General features: G+C 48.6%; 1 protein-coding gene across 1 annotated transcript; it reads right to left on the bottom strand.

The window, feature by feature from the left end:
- Positions 1–12,046: 12,046 nt before the first annotated feature.
- On the bottom strand, positions 12,047–12,766 carry LOC112898542. The gene has a single exon (XM_025966878.1). The coding sequence runs from the start codon at positions 12,728–12,730 to the stop codon at positions 12,269–12,271; it is 462 nt and encodes a 153-aa protein (XP_025822663.1). The 5' UTR covers positions 12,731–12,766; the 3' UTR covers positions 12,047–12,268.
- Positions 12,767–13,019: the final 253 nt, after the last annotated feature.

Raw genomic sequence — 13,019 nt, 5'->3', positions numbered from 1 at the left:
ATACTAAGCAAATCACTTTCCGGCCATTATCAGAAATACCAGCTCATGGATCAGTTGCAGAAAAACAGTGACACACACACTTGCTCGATCAACATGTGGTGAAACCATTTCTAGAATCTACCCACTCCCATCCCATGAACTTCATGTACAAGATTACAAGAACATCTTGGAACCTGATCTTATCTAATGCAGATTGCAGACAGGAAATGTACCGCTGGCTCGCGATCTAATCTACCTTTTTACTACTTAGCTTAATTTTTACTTGATTGGCATCTTCTTCAATCCTCTCGTTCCTTCGTCGCCTTAAGCTGAGACGACGACGACGACGACTAGTGGTGTACCCCTCCGCGGCCGCCGCTCCCTTCCTTGGGACCACCGCCCGGCCGCGGGGGCCCTCCTCGCCCTCCCTTATTCCCCTTGGACTTCGCCGGAGCCGCGCGGTCGCCTTGCCTCGTCGCGGCGCCCGGGCGGCGCTTGGCAGTGGAGGTGGAAGACGAAGGCCTCCTCCTTCCTGCCGCAGCCGCCCGCACTGGCGCCTCCTGGGCAGCCGGCGGCGGCGCCGCGCCCTTGTCGTCGCCGTCCCGCGCGACTGCGGGGGCCTTCTTGCCGCCGCCGCACGCCGCCTCCCCCTCCTCGCGAGGAGGAGCAGGAGCACCCTCGGGCCTGACGATGGGAGGCGCCTGCGGTTGCGGGTAGCCGTCGCCGCAGCCGGAGCCGCTGCGGGAGGGAGCAGCGCCGGCAGCCCAGCAGCGGCGCGGCTGCTGCTGCAGGACCCAGACGAAGCGGCGAGCCGCCAGCCCGCGCGGCGCAGAGGCGAAGCGCAGCGGCAGAAGCTGCTGGCGCGGCTGCAGCAGGAGCAGGAGGGCGCGCGCCGAGGAGGCCACGGCGGCCATGGCTGTGCCTGCGCTATAGCTGCCTGCGGGAGCGGCGCGGAGGCTGCAGCCGCGGACTTTTTTTGGCGTCAGCCTAGCCAGCGAGCGAGGGAGGCAGTGGCCGGTGCAGCAAGCAGTTGCAGCCCCGGTGCCGTGCACGAATATTTATGCGGCAACGGCAGAATAGAGATAGACTCATGGTTTGGTGAGCCCAGCCCATTGATGAGAGAAGACGACAAATTTTTTTCTCAGAAAAAAAAGAAGAACGGTGACATGCACATCGGTAACAGGTTGCATGGTCAACTGGTCAAGGGAGTCTACTCTTGTCTGGGTGCCTAACCTGGAGAATTACAGACTAGTGTCTCACAACTGCGACTCTGACGGCCTGATCTGGTCCTGCTTGGACTTGCCACTGATGCAGCTTCTTTGAACGGATCGAAATCATAGCAACAGCATAGGGCAAGAACAAGTGATGAATCACCCAGCCGGCCGGTCCGAGGACGCTGCCATGGCCAATCAGACTCCCATCGATCGAGGTCGAGGCGGCCATGATTCCACCTCTGAATCTGATGGGATTCATGGCCTGTAGCTACAATCATAAAAGTTGCCAGTACGTAAGCCCGGTACGTAGGTACAAGAATGCAGTATGTGGGATATGGATCGACAACTTTTAAGTTTCCGGTTCTCACAGGATATACATGTTTGGAACGTTTGATTTAAGGATGGGATCATGATCCCTAGGTAATCGGGACGACGTACCTGAAAATTAACTAACAAAGAAATATTAATTGTGGTTTAAATGTTGCTCCATGCTACTGTTTTGATTAGGTAATAACTTAATAGAAATATTTTACATGCAATTGCTATGTACTGTCCATTATCAAAACCAGAATACATGATTGCGTGAATTGGAGAGCGACGCTGGGCCGACGGCTGTAGGCCTTCTGTTGCTGGGCAGCCTGGCAAGTTGGGCTTCATGCTTTTCATTCCATGTAACTGGCCCATAAGAAATCTAACAAGTGAGTCCAATACCCCTTCCCATCTTCTTCTCACTAGCTCGATGAACATGCCGCCGGCGCTCTGTTTCCTGCTCCGAGCAAATAAACCCGCCATGGCCGAGCGCCTCGCCACATCCGCCACCATCCTCCACATCTCGGCAGTCGGCACCCCACCCGCCCTCCGCACGGGCCAGCCGTGCCTTCTTTCCACCCTCGCTGGCGTCGCCAGCTCGCGCCCCGCCCTTCTTCCCGCCCTCGCCTGCATCATCATCTCCTGCGCGACGACCCAGCACCACCGGAATGCGTCCCATCCACGATCCTGCGACCGTACCGCTGCGTTCCTGTTCCGTGATCCGGAACAAAAGTTCCAGGAACGGGGAACGTCGCAACATACCGTGTTCCGTGTGACTATGCCTATAGCCTGCCTGCCTGCTTCTTCAGACTGCCCATCGATCTCCATCAGACCATCAGGGCAACCATGGCTGTCTACGCGGACGATTGTTCAGCGAGTTTCTCTGTCCTAAAACTTTAGAATGCAACTCCCGTTTCTCGTTTCCTGAAAAGTTAAATAATTTTAAATTTAACTAAATTTATACAAAATATTATTAAAATATATATTATAAAACAAGTATGACTAGATTAATCATGTAATATATTTTTATGCTAAATTTATTTGAAGATATAAATATTAGTAATTTTTTTATAAATTTAATCACATTTAAAGTTATTTGACTTCTTTGTATTTTTATGACGGAGGGAGTAGCCAGCTGCGAGCTGGGAGCAGGCTGCTTCGTTCACCTGCAGCCGCCTGATATGACAAGATGCCGTTTGCCCTCTCTGCTCGCTGACGAATATGCAATCCAGCCTAAATTAAAAGGAATAGAAAGGTGTGTGTGGCAGCCCTTTCTACCATTAGCTCCGGTTGCCGCGATCCGTGCGCTGGCCGTGCCAAGATGTGGAGACATCCATGGTGCATCCATATACACAAATAGAAGAAGATCAAGTTGAAGTTTTGCAACAACAAGGTGCACTTGCTGAACATAGCTAACACTGTCCTCTAAAACTCAGCGAAAAATATGAGAAAAAACTGCTACAGCGTAAGGTCAATCTCAATAAAAATGTCATAGAAATATCATGAGCATTAAATACCATATTATATCAGCAAATTTGCTGACATGACAGAGTCATTTATAAGGACAGAGGAGGAGTTTTATGTAACGAGAGATGAGTATCATCATCATGACACTCCTCCGGCACAGTTACCAAGTTCCCAATCTTGGTAACTGTGCGACGATACTCCCCACAGAGACTGGCCTAAATGGATCATTGTCTTATTGTAAGTGATGATCGACTCGTGAAGTCATATGAGAATCAGTGTGTGCATGACATGGTGTGTATAAGGATTAGGGTTTGTTTGGTTTGCAATTGCTTATTATGTTTAGAGACTTAAGTTTAGTTCCAATAAATTCTTAAAGTGCCAAACATGATGATTTAGTGGAACTAAAGGTCCATATGTTCTAAAGTTGTAACTTATGAGAGTTAGGAGTACCTTTCATTTATTGCTGCCACAGCCCCCCTCCCTCCTGCGCCCACATTAAATGATTAGGGATATAAGGGTCTTTGCACAACCATATTAAATGACTTTAGTTCCTACAACCAAATATGGTGGGACTTAAGTTTAGTCCCTAGTGGAACCAAACAGGGTCTTAGGGCAGTTCCAACCCAATACACTACTATTAGTTTTTATTTTTGACATGTCACATAGACACTATATATAGAAACTGCACTCCCAATGTATAGTTTCTTCAAAATAAATTGCTATCCAATCATATCTCTTCTCTCTCATTTCTCCCCCTATCATCTCTTTTTTTGTTTTGGTTTTTGCGTAGATATAGTTTCTTGTATAAGACATGGTTTCTTTATATTTTTCCTTCTCTCCTTATTAACTCTCCCGCCACTTCAGTTTTTTCTTACGTGACAAGATATTTAATGCAATGAAAACCAGTTGAGTTGCAGGGCTGGGACTGGCCTTAGTTGGCCACTATTTTGCTATCCCCCTTGTCACTAGTTCAACTTAATGCTGGCCATTCAAGTCTAATCAAGGTACACATCTGATGAAATCACTCTCTATACATGGCAGCAAAATGTATACGTACTCGCTGAACGTTTGGTGGTCGAAATCACTTTTTAGCTAGTGAAATTTTGCGTTGGCGTCACAGTACCTAAACACATCGAACAACTCTTGTACTACCTACTCCCATGAACTTTATGCACAAGAACATGTTGGGATCCGGTCTCATCTAATGCAAACAGAAAATGTACAAATGCTTCTCGCGATCCAATCTACCACCCAGCAGCTAGCTAGTTATACTACTTGTACTTGATGATCTTGTGTACTTGGTTGATATCGATCGTCTTGGATTTTCCGATCTTGGATCCTCTCGCTCGCTAGCTCCTTCGTCGCCCTGAGCTACGGCGACGACGGCGGCGAAGAGGAGGGAGGAGCACCGTGGATGATTCCTCCGCAGCCGCCGCGCCCTTGCTTCGGGCCACCGCCCGGCCGCGCGGGGCCTCCTCGCCCTCCCTTGTTCCCCTTGGGCTTCACCGGAGCCGCCGCTCGGCCGCCTTGCCCTCCGCCCTTGGGCGCGGCGGACGATGACGGCCTCCTCCTCCCCGCCGCAGCGGCTCGCGCTTCCTTCTGAGCAGCCGGCGTTGCCGCCGATCCCCTGGCGCCGTCCTGCGCGCCCGCTGCAGCGGCGGCCTTCTTGTCGCCGCCCGTCGCGGCCCCTTGTTGTCCCCTGGTGCCGTCCTGCGCGCCAGCTGCGGCGGCGGGGCCTTCTTGTCGCCGCCCGCCGCCGCCTCTCCCTCCCTTGGATAAGTAGCGCCAGGAGCAGCGGTCGCCCAGCGGCGGCGCGGCTGCTGCAGGACCGCGAAGCAGCAGCGGCGGCGAGCCGCCGGCGGCCTGGACGGCGCGGAGGCGAGAGCCGAACGCAGCGGCAGGAGCTGGCGCGACAGGAGGAGGAAGAAGGGCGCCGTGGAGGCCGCCGCGGCCATTGCTGCGCGCGCTCCGCCTGGCGGCCAGTGGAGTTGCTGGCGGCCAGTAGGGTACTGTATAGCTCACTGATCACCTCATCAGGGTTGAAGAACGAAGGACGCTTGCGAAGAAATTGCCCCATTATGGTGGGTTGGGCCAAAGAAAAGGCCAACCTATTTTGGGGCCTATTAGATGGACCCATTTCTCAAAAGAAAAAAGTCCATGCCAAGCTAGAACAAAAACCTTGATAAAATTCGGCCTGCAATTGGGCGGGGCTGGGCTGGGCTGAGCCACCAGATCAAATTTGGTGTCCAACTAAATGAAATCAAGATTTTCTTAAAAAAGATCCATTTTGCCTCTTTAGACCTAGTACCTTCATCAACCAAGGATAAATTACCCCATTACCAGTTCAAAGTTGGGTTTGACATAAGGTGGGCGTTAATGCGACAGTATTTCTGGTACATAAAAAGCCATGTCGTTCATCTTTTTCTATGTTGCAATCTTATTTTTGATCTCTTATCTGCTATGAAGCTAATACCAGTGCAAGTTTCATAAAAATTTTATGCGCATTAAATATAATAATACGTCATCCTTTGGGATGACATAGCAAAATAATTATGAAGAAAGAGAGGGAACGAGTCTCATCAGGATGAAACTGTGTATACACTGTTTTCAATGCTATGAAACTTGTTGAAACTTACATTGAAGCTATGAAGTTTCATTTCATGCATTTGCGCTCAATCACATGCCTCACAATTAAATGGTATGGCTAATCTATGAAATTGTGAAATGAAACTTTGCATTTGGGGGGTCTTATTTGATTCGCGAACTCAAATATACTTAGATAATATGGCACTCTATGAAATCGTGCAACGAAATCCTACATGGAGAATAGCCTGAGAAGTTGAGAACACCATTTACTAATAGCAACCACTAGAGGCTCAGTTAATTTCAGCTCGCACTAGATGGGAGACAGAGGATGCATGCATGCTCGATTTTTTACAGACCAAATGCTCAACATCCATACAGAGGGGGTATTTCGCGTTCTATTCTCTGTCGAGTGAAACTCAACCAATTTAGTCTGAACTTCCAAGTCGATCATGCAATCTGATCCGGTTTCATACAACAAAACTGAAGAAAACACTAGTATCAGCAAGTAGCTCCTTGCTGCCGTAATCAAGAATCAGCTGCATGGACGACCCCACCACGTCCGCCGGCGCCTTCTGCCGGAGAACTAGGCCGGGCGGGTCCTCGCGTCACAAAACGCGCCGTCGACGCCGCCGGCGCGGCGTGGACTTTCCCGCCGCCGCCTTCCGCTGGGCGGCCAGGAGGGGTGGGTCCGCGCCGCATCACCATGCGCGCCGTCGCTGCCAGCGGCGCTGCGTGAACTTTCCCGCCGCCGCCTTGTGCTGGGGAACCGGGGCCTCCCTTGGGAGAAGAAGCGCCTCTTCTCGCCGCCCGCAGCTGGGACGCCCCCGCCGCATCCACTGCTCGCGGCACCCTCGCCAGACTGATGGTCGGTGGCGCAGGAGGGCGGTTGAGCGCGACGCCGAGGCCGGACGGCACGCTCCGCAGCAGCTGATGCCGCGGGAGCGGGCTAGCTGGCGCAGACGACGGCGACGCCATGGCGACCGTGCGGCTCGCTCGGCCTCGGATCTGTCGAGCTGGCAGCTAGCTAGATGGCTCAAGCTCTCGGTGATGGAACGATCGGTCTCTTGGTCGTGTTCAACCACGGATGAATCGATGATCCCTCCTCGATGGATCCCTTGCACTGATGGATGCGCCGAAGCCTCGTTCGATGCCTGCAGCGGGTGGTCGAGCTCTACCTTTATACAGTAACCGATTGACACGAGGGGGGCCTCATTGACTTTGACTAAAGCCAAGTTGTTCAGACACAGCCAGGAATGGGTACACCTCGGTTGGAGTATCTTGCATGATGAAAAGTTCAAGTCAAAGCTTACGCGTGTGCTACCGCTTCAAAACTAGGTACTGGCTGTGGTCGTGGACTGACTGGGATTAGCGGCTCAGCAGATGTGTTGAACGGGTCAGAGTCCTGGCCGTAGTAGTGCGCCCGTGCGTCTCAAATCTCCGTTCCATTCCCATGTGGGCCCGACAAGACAGCGACGGTGTGGTGGCTCAAAACTAAAGCTTCCTACTACACACGCAACGGCTAATTTACGGCCGTCCGGAGAGAGAAAAAAAAGAATAATGATATCAGCCTATGCACGTATACGGGGAGGGTGGACAAGTATATGCATGTACCTAATTTCAAAATAAAAAGATCGTAGTTTCAAACGTGAGCATCGAAATCAAAATTTGGTTGCACCATTGCGCTTGTTTCAGTAAAAGCTTCAAAACAAGATCTACACCGCTATATTTCAATGATATATTTTTGAATGAGAGAAAATAATTTTTAAAGTATTCTAATTTACTTATAACTTTTGCAAAAGTTGCTTATAGCTTTATAAAATATTGCTTTACATTCCTGAATTAAGTTAAGTGGATATTGGTATTGATATTGTGAAGATAGATTGGTTGGTGTGATTAGCGGATAGGGGTACACAACTTTCCTATGGTGAGTAAATATTTATTGCATGATCAAGCAAGTTTTAGCAGATTAATTGAGAATTTTAACTAATTTATTTTGGTATTTAACTATTCTACATAAAGCAATTCATGTATGCTTGAAAAAAATTATCAAAATATATGCAAGTGGGAGCTTATTTTGAAGGTCTCGCTGAAAGAGACACGGTTGTGCAATTGTAATTTGAATTTGATGGATGATTCAAAAATAACAACTTTTAAGTTTTGAAATTACTTGCACGTGCCACTCGATCACTCCATTTAAGTAGTCCGTCAATTCAATGCATACTGTGTATATTGCATGGAAAATAAAAGAATCATAGGATTTCACGTGGCCTGATCTAATTGATGGGTTAGATAAGCATGTAGTAGCATCACGATTGGTGGAAAAGGTGCGGAATAAAATTACGGGTGGTTATAGTTAAGTTATTACTTTTTTTTAGAACTATTTTTTTTGCAAGGATGACATACAGATGACACATGCCAATTAATTATGTTTTTTGTTGGAAGACACTAACTACATGTTATGTACTGGGAGTTAATTATAAAATATCTTTACTACTAATAAAACAACAGTTTCCAGTTGTCCCCTGCCTCTGCCGGCAGAACCACCACGCCCACCCCCCTCCCCCCGGAGCTGCGCACTGCCGCTCTCCCGCCCAGCCGTCGCGACGCAGCCCGTCCGCCCGTCTATCGCTGGCCTCGCCGCCCGCTGCCACACCGCTCTCCCGCCCGCTGCACCGCAGCCCGTTCGCCGGCTATCGCAGGCCTCGCCGTCACCCTCCCGGCCATCGCGCCGCAGCCTGCTTGCCAGACCGTCTTGCCGCAGCCTGCTCGCTCGACCGTCCCGCTGCAACCCGCCCGCCTGCCCGCCACCGCGGCTCACCCGCCCGTTGCCAGGCCCACCCAGGCGGCTGCTGGTGCACCGGTGGGCAAGGCGCTACCGTCGGCGAGCGCCGCCCTGGGCATGCCTAGGCCGCTGGGCCAAGCATGCGCCCCCGCACCTGGAGGCGCACATGCGGCGGCAGAGCGCCTCGCGGTCCTAGCGCCGGCCCTCCAAGGCGCATGGCCGGGATTGGAGCGGCGCCTCCAGCGACATCGGCTAGCCCAACACCGGATCTACCGATTTGCACCGTCAGGGTCTCGTTTCCAGCCTCCGCTGCCGCCCCTAGTCATCCATCGTAGGAACCGCTGTCTGCTTCGGAGGAGGAAAAAGAAACGACAGGAGTATGATGAGGTAGGCGGTAGGAGCGAGAGGCGCAGCGGAGGTGGCTGGAGACGGCAGCGGGAAGGCAAGGGCGCGGGCGGCTCCTTGGCGTGAGGTAGAGGCGCGGAGCCTGCTTGCCAGACGGTGCGAGGCATGGGAAACTGCGTGAGCGATGCAAAGAGATAAGAAATCGGGACCAGAAAAGGAGCCACCACAGGAAGGGGATAAGGCAGGCAGACAGCAAGGAGAAAAAAAGAATGAAGGAGAAAAATGAAAGGGAGGAAAGAGAAAAATGGATGAAGAAAAGAATAGGAAGAAAAGAGAAGTAAAGAGATAAGGGTATTATGGACTTTTAATCCCGTTCTATTTCAGTAAAAGAATAGGAGAAACTGTTTTACCAAATATTTTTCTAAAGGACCAATCAAGAGCTAGAAAAAACCGCTCATCGGAGAAGTAAGAGCCAGAACCATTTCAGAAGAAGCTAGAGCCGTACCAAATGGGCCCTTAATTTTAAGGTTTTGTGATATGTTTAAGAGTAGACTCACCTTGTTAAATGCTTTTGTAGGACATTAAGAATTTGAGAAAATCTGATGAATTAAAAGAAAATTAAATATTAGTATTAGCTAGCAAGTAGTTATAAACAGTACCAAAAATACGGGTGCTACATACGGTACATGGTGATATTTTCTGATTAACTTCATCACTGGATGTTTGGCGATGCATACATGATCTTGGATAGAGTTAATGGAATTTTGTGGTTAAATATTTCTGCCATAAATACTATAGTTTTTTGATCAGTGTCTTATCCCATGTGCAATTTTTTTATTGAAATTTCTTTTGACAATGTTGAGTTGTGTCATTAATTTCTTTTTTTATTTTGACAATTTCTTTTGACAGTGTTCTATTTTGTGTGTAATGTTTGGAGGTTGTGCCGGTTGCTATTGCCACAAGATACAATCATGGAGATTTTGGAAAAGGAGGCATGACGTTTTAGAAAATGAATTTTTATATATACCCTGATCAATGAGCATGGATTCCGGATCGTTGGATTAAGAATGAGCAAATCCTCTGTGGTTCAATTGACGAGTTCAATAATGGAATATAAGTTCAAAATTTGATCTTTTGGAATTTTTCATGTGCCTTTTCTTTTAGTTCGTTCAAAGTTGATGCGTGTGTATTGGTTCAAAACAACATATTGCTAGATTGTAATGCCTGATAATCAGGAAAATTACAGCTCCCATAGCATCGCACAGGTATAGATCTAGTGAATATATATGGTTCTTTAAACTTTTCAAATATTTCTGATAATTTTTCTATAAGGACATGCAGAACAAAGGGCATGCATTATTTTCATATTGGGGATGTCCATGGAACTCTACCATCAAATGGTGTCTACTAAGAGACTCCTACTAAATTACAAGATATTTTGTAGCTGAAGGCTCAAAAAGCTTGCACTTGGCCAACAAGAAAATGGCCCTTGTGTTCCTATGAATAGGGCATAAACCATAGAAGCCAACATAAATCTTAGTAGAGTGCCATCCTAATTGGTGTCACTGTTGTAACATGAGCAACGAAATAGATTACAAGAATATTTGTGCTCATGTAAAATTTGAGCAATAAAATTGTTCTGCATATGATGTTTCCTTGTTACAACACACACATGCGGACTCTTGATGTATAATGTTTTTACTTAGACCTGCTTGTCATATAAAAGGTGAAACCAATATGCAAAGTGATTTGACAATGTGTGTTGTCATAGATACATCATTCCATACTATCCTAGTCTATCTAACGGCACACGCAAAGTGTTCATGAAAAGTAATAACTCACTTTTAATGACTTAAATTTCTAGTTCAAAAATTAAGTATCATATGTTTTATGATCGTTAGGTATAAAATTTTTATGTAATATAGTTATTATGTATACAATAAAATAAAAAAATAAATATTAACCAATAATAATGACTTTATTATCAAGTTAGAGATACGATTTATGTTACATTAATAGAACCAAGGTCAGCAACGTGGAATTGATATAATCACGAACACAATTTAGTGGAGGTGGCTCTAGATCCCTTGTTTAGAGGAAGAATTAAAGAAGATCTTGGAATTGTATTCATAACTTAGAATTATAGAAATCTTTACAATCGATTCCTGGACCTAAACCGGGCCACATCGCTGGCGAATTCTAGCCGTTGGATCGTTGCTTGTGTGAGATCGAGCCGATTGTCCCATGTCAAGCGCTCACGAATCATCGCGAAACCTCTCATCGTCGCCTCCGCCTGCGGCTCCGGACTCCGTCGCTGCATCCCCACACCTCCCCCGTGTCGTCTGTTGTGCCAGATCATCACAACATGCGCTCCACCGCCAATGGCAGCCACGGCACGCGGCTGGAGGAGGCCGCAGCACATGACAGCCGTGCACCTCGTCTCCTCCCTCTACGTTCTCCGCAGCCCCTCCAATGGTTTCCGCGACTGCCTCCTCGACGTCGTCCGCTTCACGTCAAGCAAACGTAGCTGTGTCGTTCCCTGTCATACTAAGGAGGAAGAAAAGGCGAGAAGAAGGTGTCCCCACAGACACGCGCTGCGGCGCTATAAGCCAGTCCCTCTCTGCTGGGGTCGCTGAGGGCGAGGATGGGAGGCTGTGACAGTGACTTGGGGCCAGCACTTCATGCTGGCCGGGTTGCGTGTGGTTGCGACTTTGCTATAATTGGTACAGCAATAAAATATCTTTTTACTATCATATATATATATATATTGTTATTTATAATTATTTTTTTTCAAATTTACAGTTATAATATTGGAAATTCTGAAGACTTTTTATAATAAATAATATTAAGGATCGCAATAAAATAGATATTTGAGTGATAATACGACAAGTTCAATCATCATATTTTGGATTTTGAAAATTCCCTAATTTTTAACATTATAATTGATAAACATAATTGTATTCAAGCAATGACTTCTAGACTTCATCTAGAAAACTAAGAGGTTGAAATGGGGCCAAATTGGCTCACATTTCAATAATATATCCACACACGCAACTTTAGCTTGAGCAACCGAGACGTTTGAGGCGGGCGGTAGAAGACGCCTGCTTAATTAGGTGGCATATTCTCACCATCCTGGTAGATCGACCATCATATGTATGCTTGCATTGTGTTACAGATTACACATAACATGTAGCTGGTTTATGTCGCTAATTCATGGGTCATCGAAGTGATCTGAGTATAAGAGGATACCATAGTGTTAAAGATGAAACACTAGTTCAGCAAAGCATATAAATCAAGCATGTTGAATGCTGCTGAAAATACGATAGGTAGTAGTTAGACACCTACTGTTTACTGAACTCTTTGATTCCATTCTCTTCGAGTGAATCTGGGACCATTGTGTGTGAATTTCAAGTCACAAACCGTACGCACGCCGGCTTGTTACACGTCCTCTTTCATCTCGGAATCTTATTCCAATCCCAAATTCCAATTCGGTTTTAAACAAAAAAAAAGATACTTGTGCTAGTAGCCAGTAATTATGATCTAGTCCCTTCAATTGGTTGCTTGGCTTGCCGTTACTTTCTTTAGTTTAGTGGATCTTTCCGCCCTGGCCGCCGGATCCTTCCTTGGGCAAACCGGGCGGCGCCGGTGCTCGTGGTACTCGCTTCGCCGCCGACGTCGTCGGCGCGGCGTGAACCTTCCCGCCGCGGCCTTCCTTGGGCTTGCCGGGGCGCCCCTCGGGAGGCTGCCGAGCGCGGCCTACGGTCCTCGCCGCCCGCAGCTCGGCCGCCGCAGCCGCGTCGTCCACTTGGTGCAGCGCTACACTCGTGGCGGCAGCGATGCCGTCGTCGCCGGCGCCAGCGTATCCTGATGCTTCGTCGTGGTACGAAGCTGCCGCCGCGACGGGTCTCAGGGCTCTCGCCGCCCGCAGGCGGACGGAAGACGGAGAAGGCCGGTACAGCGGCCGCCGAAGCCCGACGCTGGCCGAGGACGATGTCCCGTACCGCAGGAGCTGGAGCGGGAGGGTGAGCGGCGGCGACGACGACGCCATGGCTTCAAGATCGCTCGAGCGCTGTGTGGTTAATTTGTTCTGGTCGGGACTGGATGCCCTTGTGTGTCGATGGATGGATGGATGCATGCAGCTGCCAATGGCGCGCCTATTTATAATGGACGAGGAGATGAGGACGGAGCGCGAGAGGGACAGCCGGACACGTCGCGTTTGACTTTTAACGGCTACGTACAAAAGTCACCTGCACCGCACGTGTGTTCAAACACGGAGAACTCGATAGATGGCACGGCTGTACGAGGTCAGCTCAAGATTTAATTTGCGTGCTCTTTCC

Source organism: Panicum hallii, chromosome 6 (genome assembly GCF_002211085.1).
Source record: "Panicum hallii strain FIL2 chromosome 6, PHallii_v3.1, whole genome shotgun sequence".
NCBI classification, from domain to species: domain Eukaryota; kingdom Viridiplantae; phylum Streptophyta; class Magnoliopsida; order Poales; family Poaceae; genus Panicum; species Panicum hallii.
The sequence above is the reverse complement of the archived record's forward strand: the minus strand, read 5'-3'. Positions and strand labels throughout refer to the sequence as shown.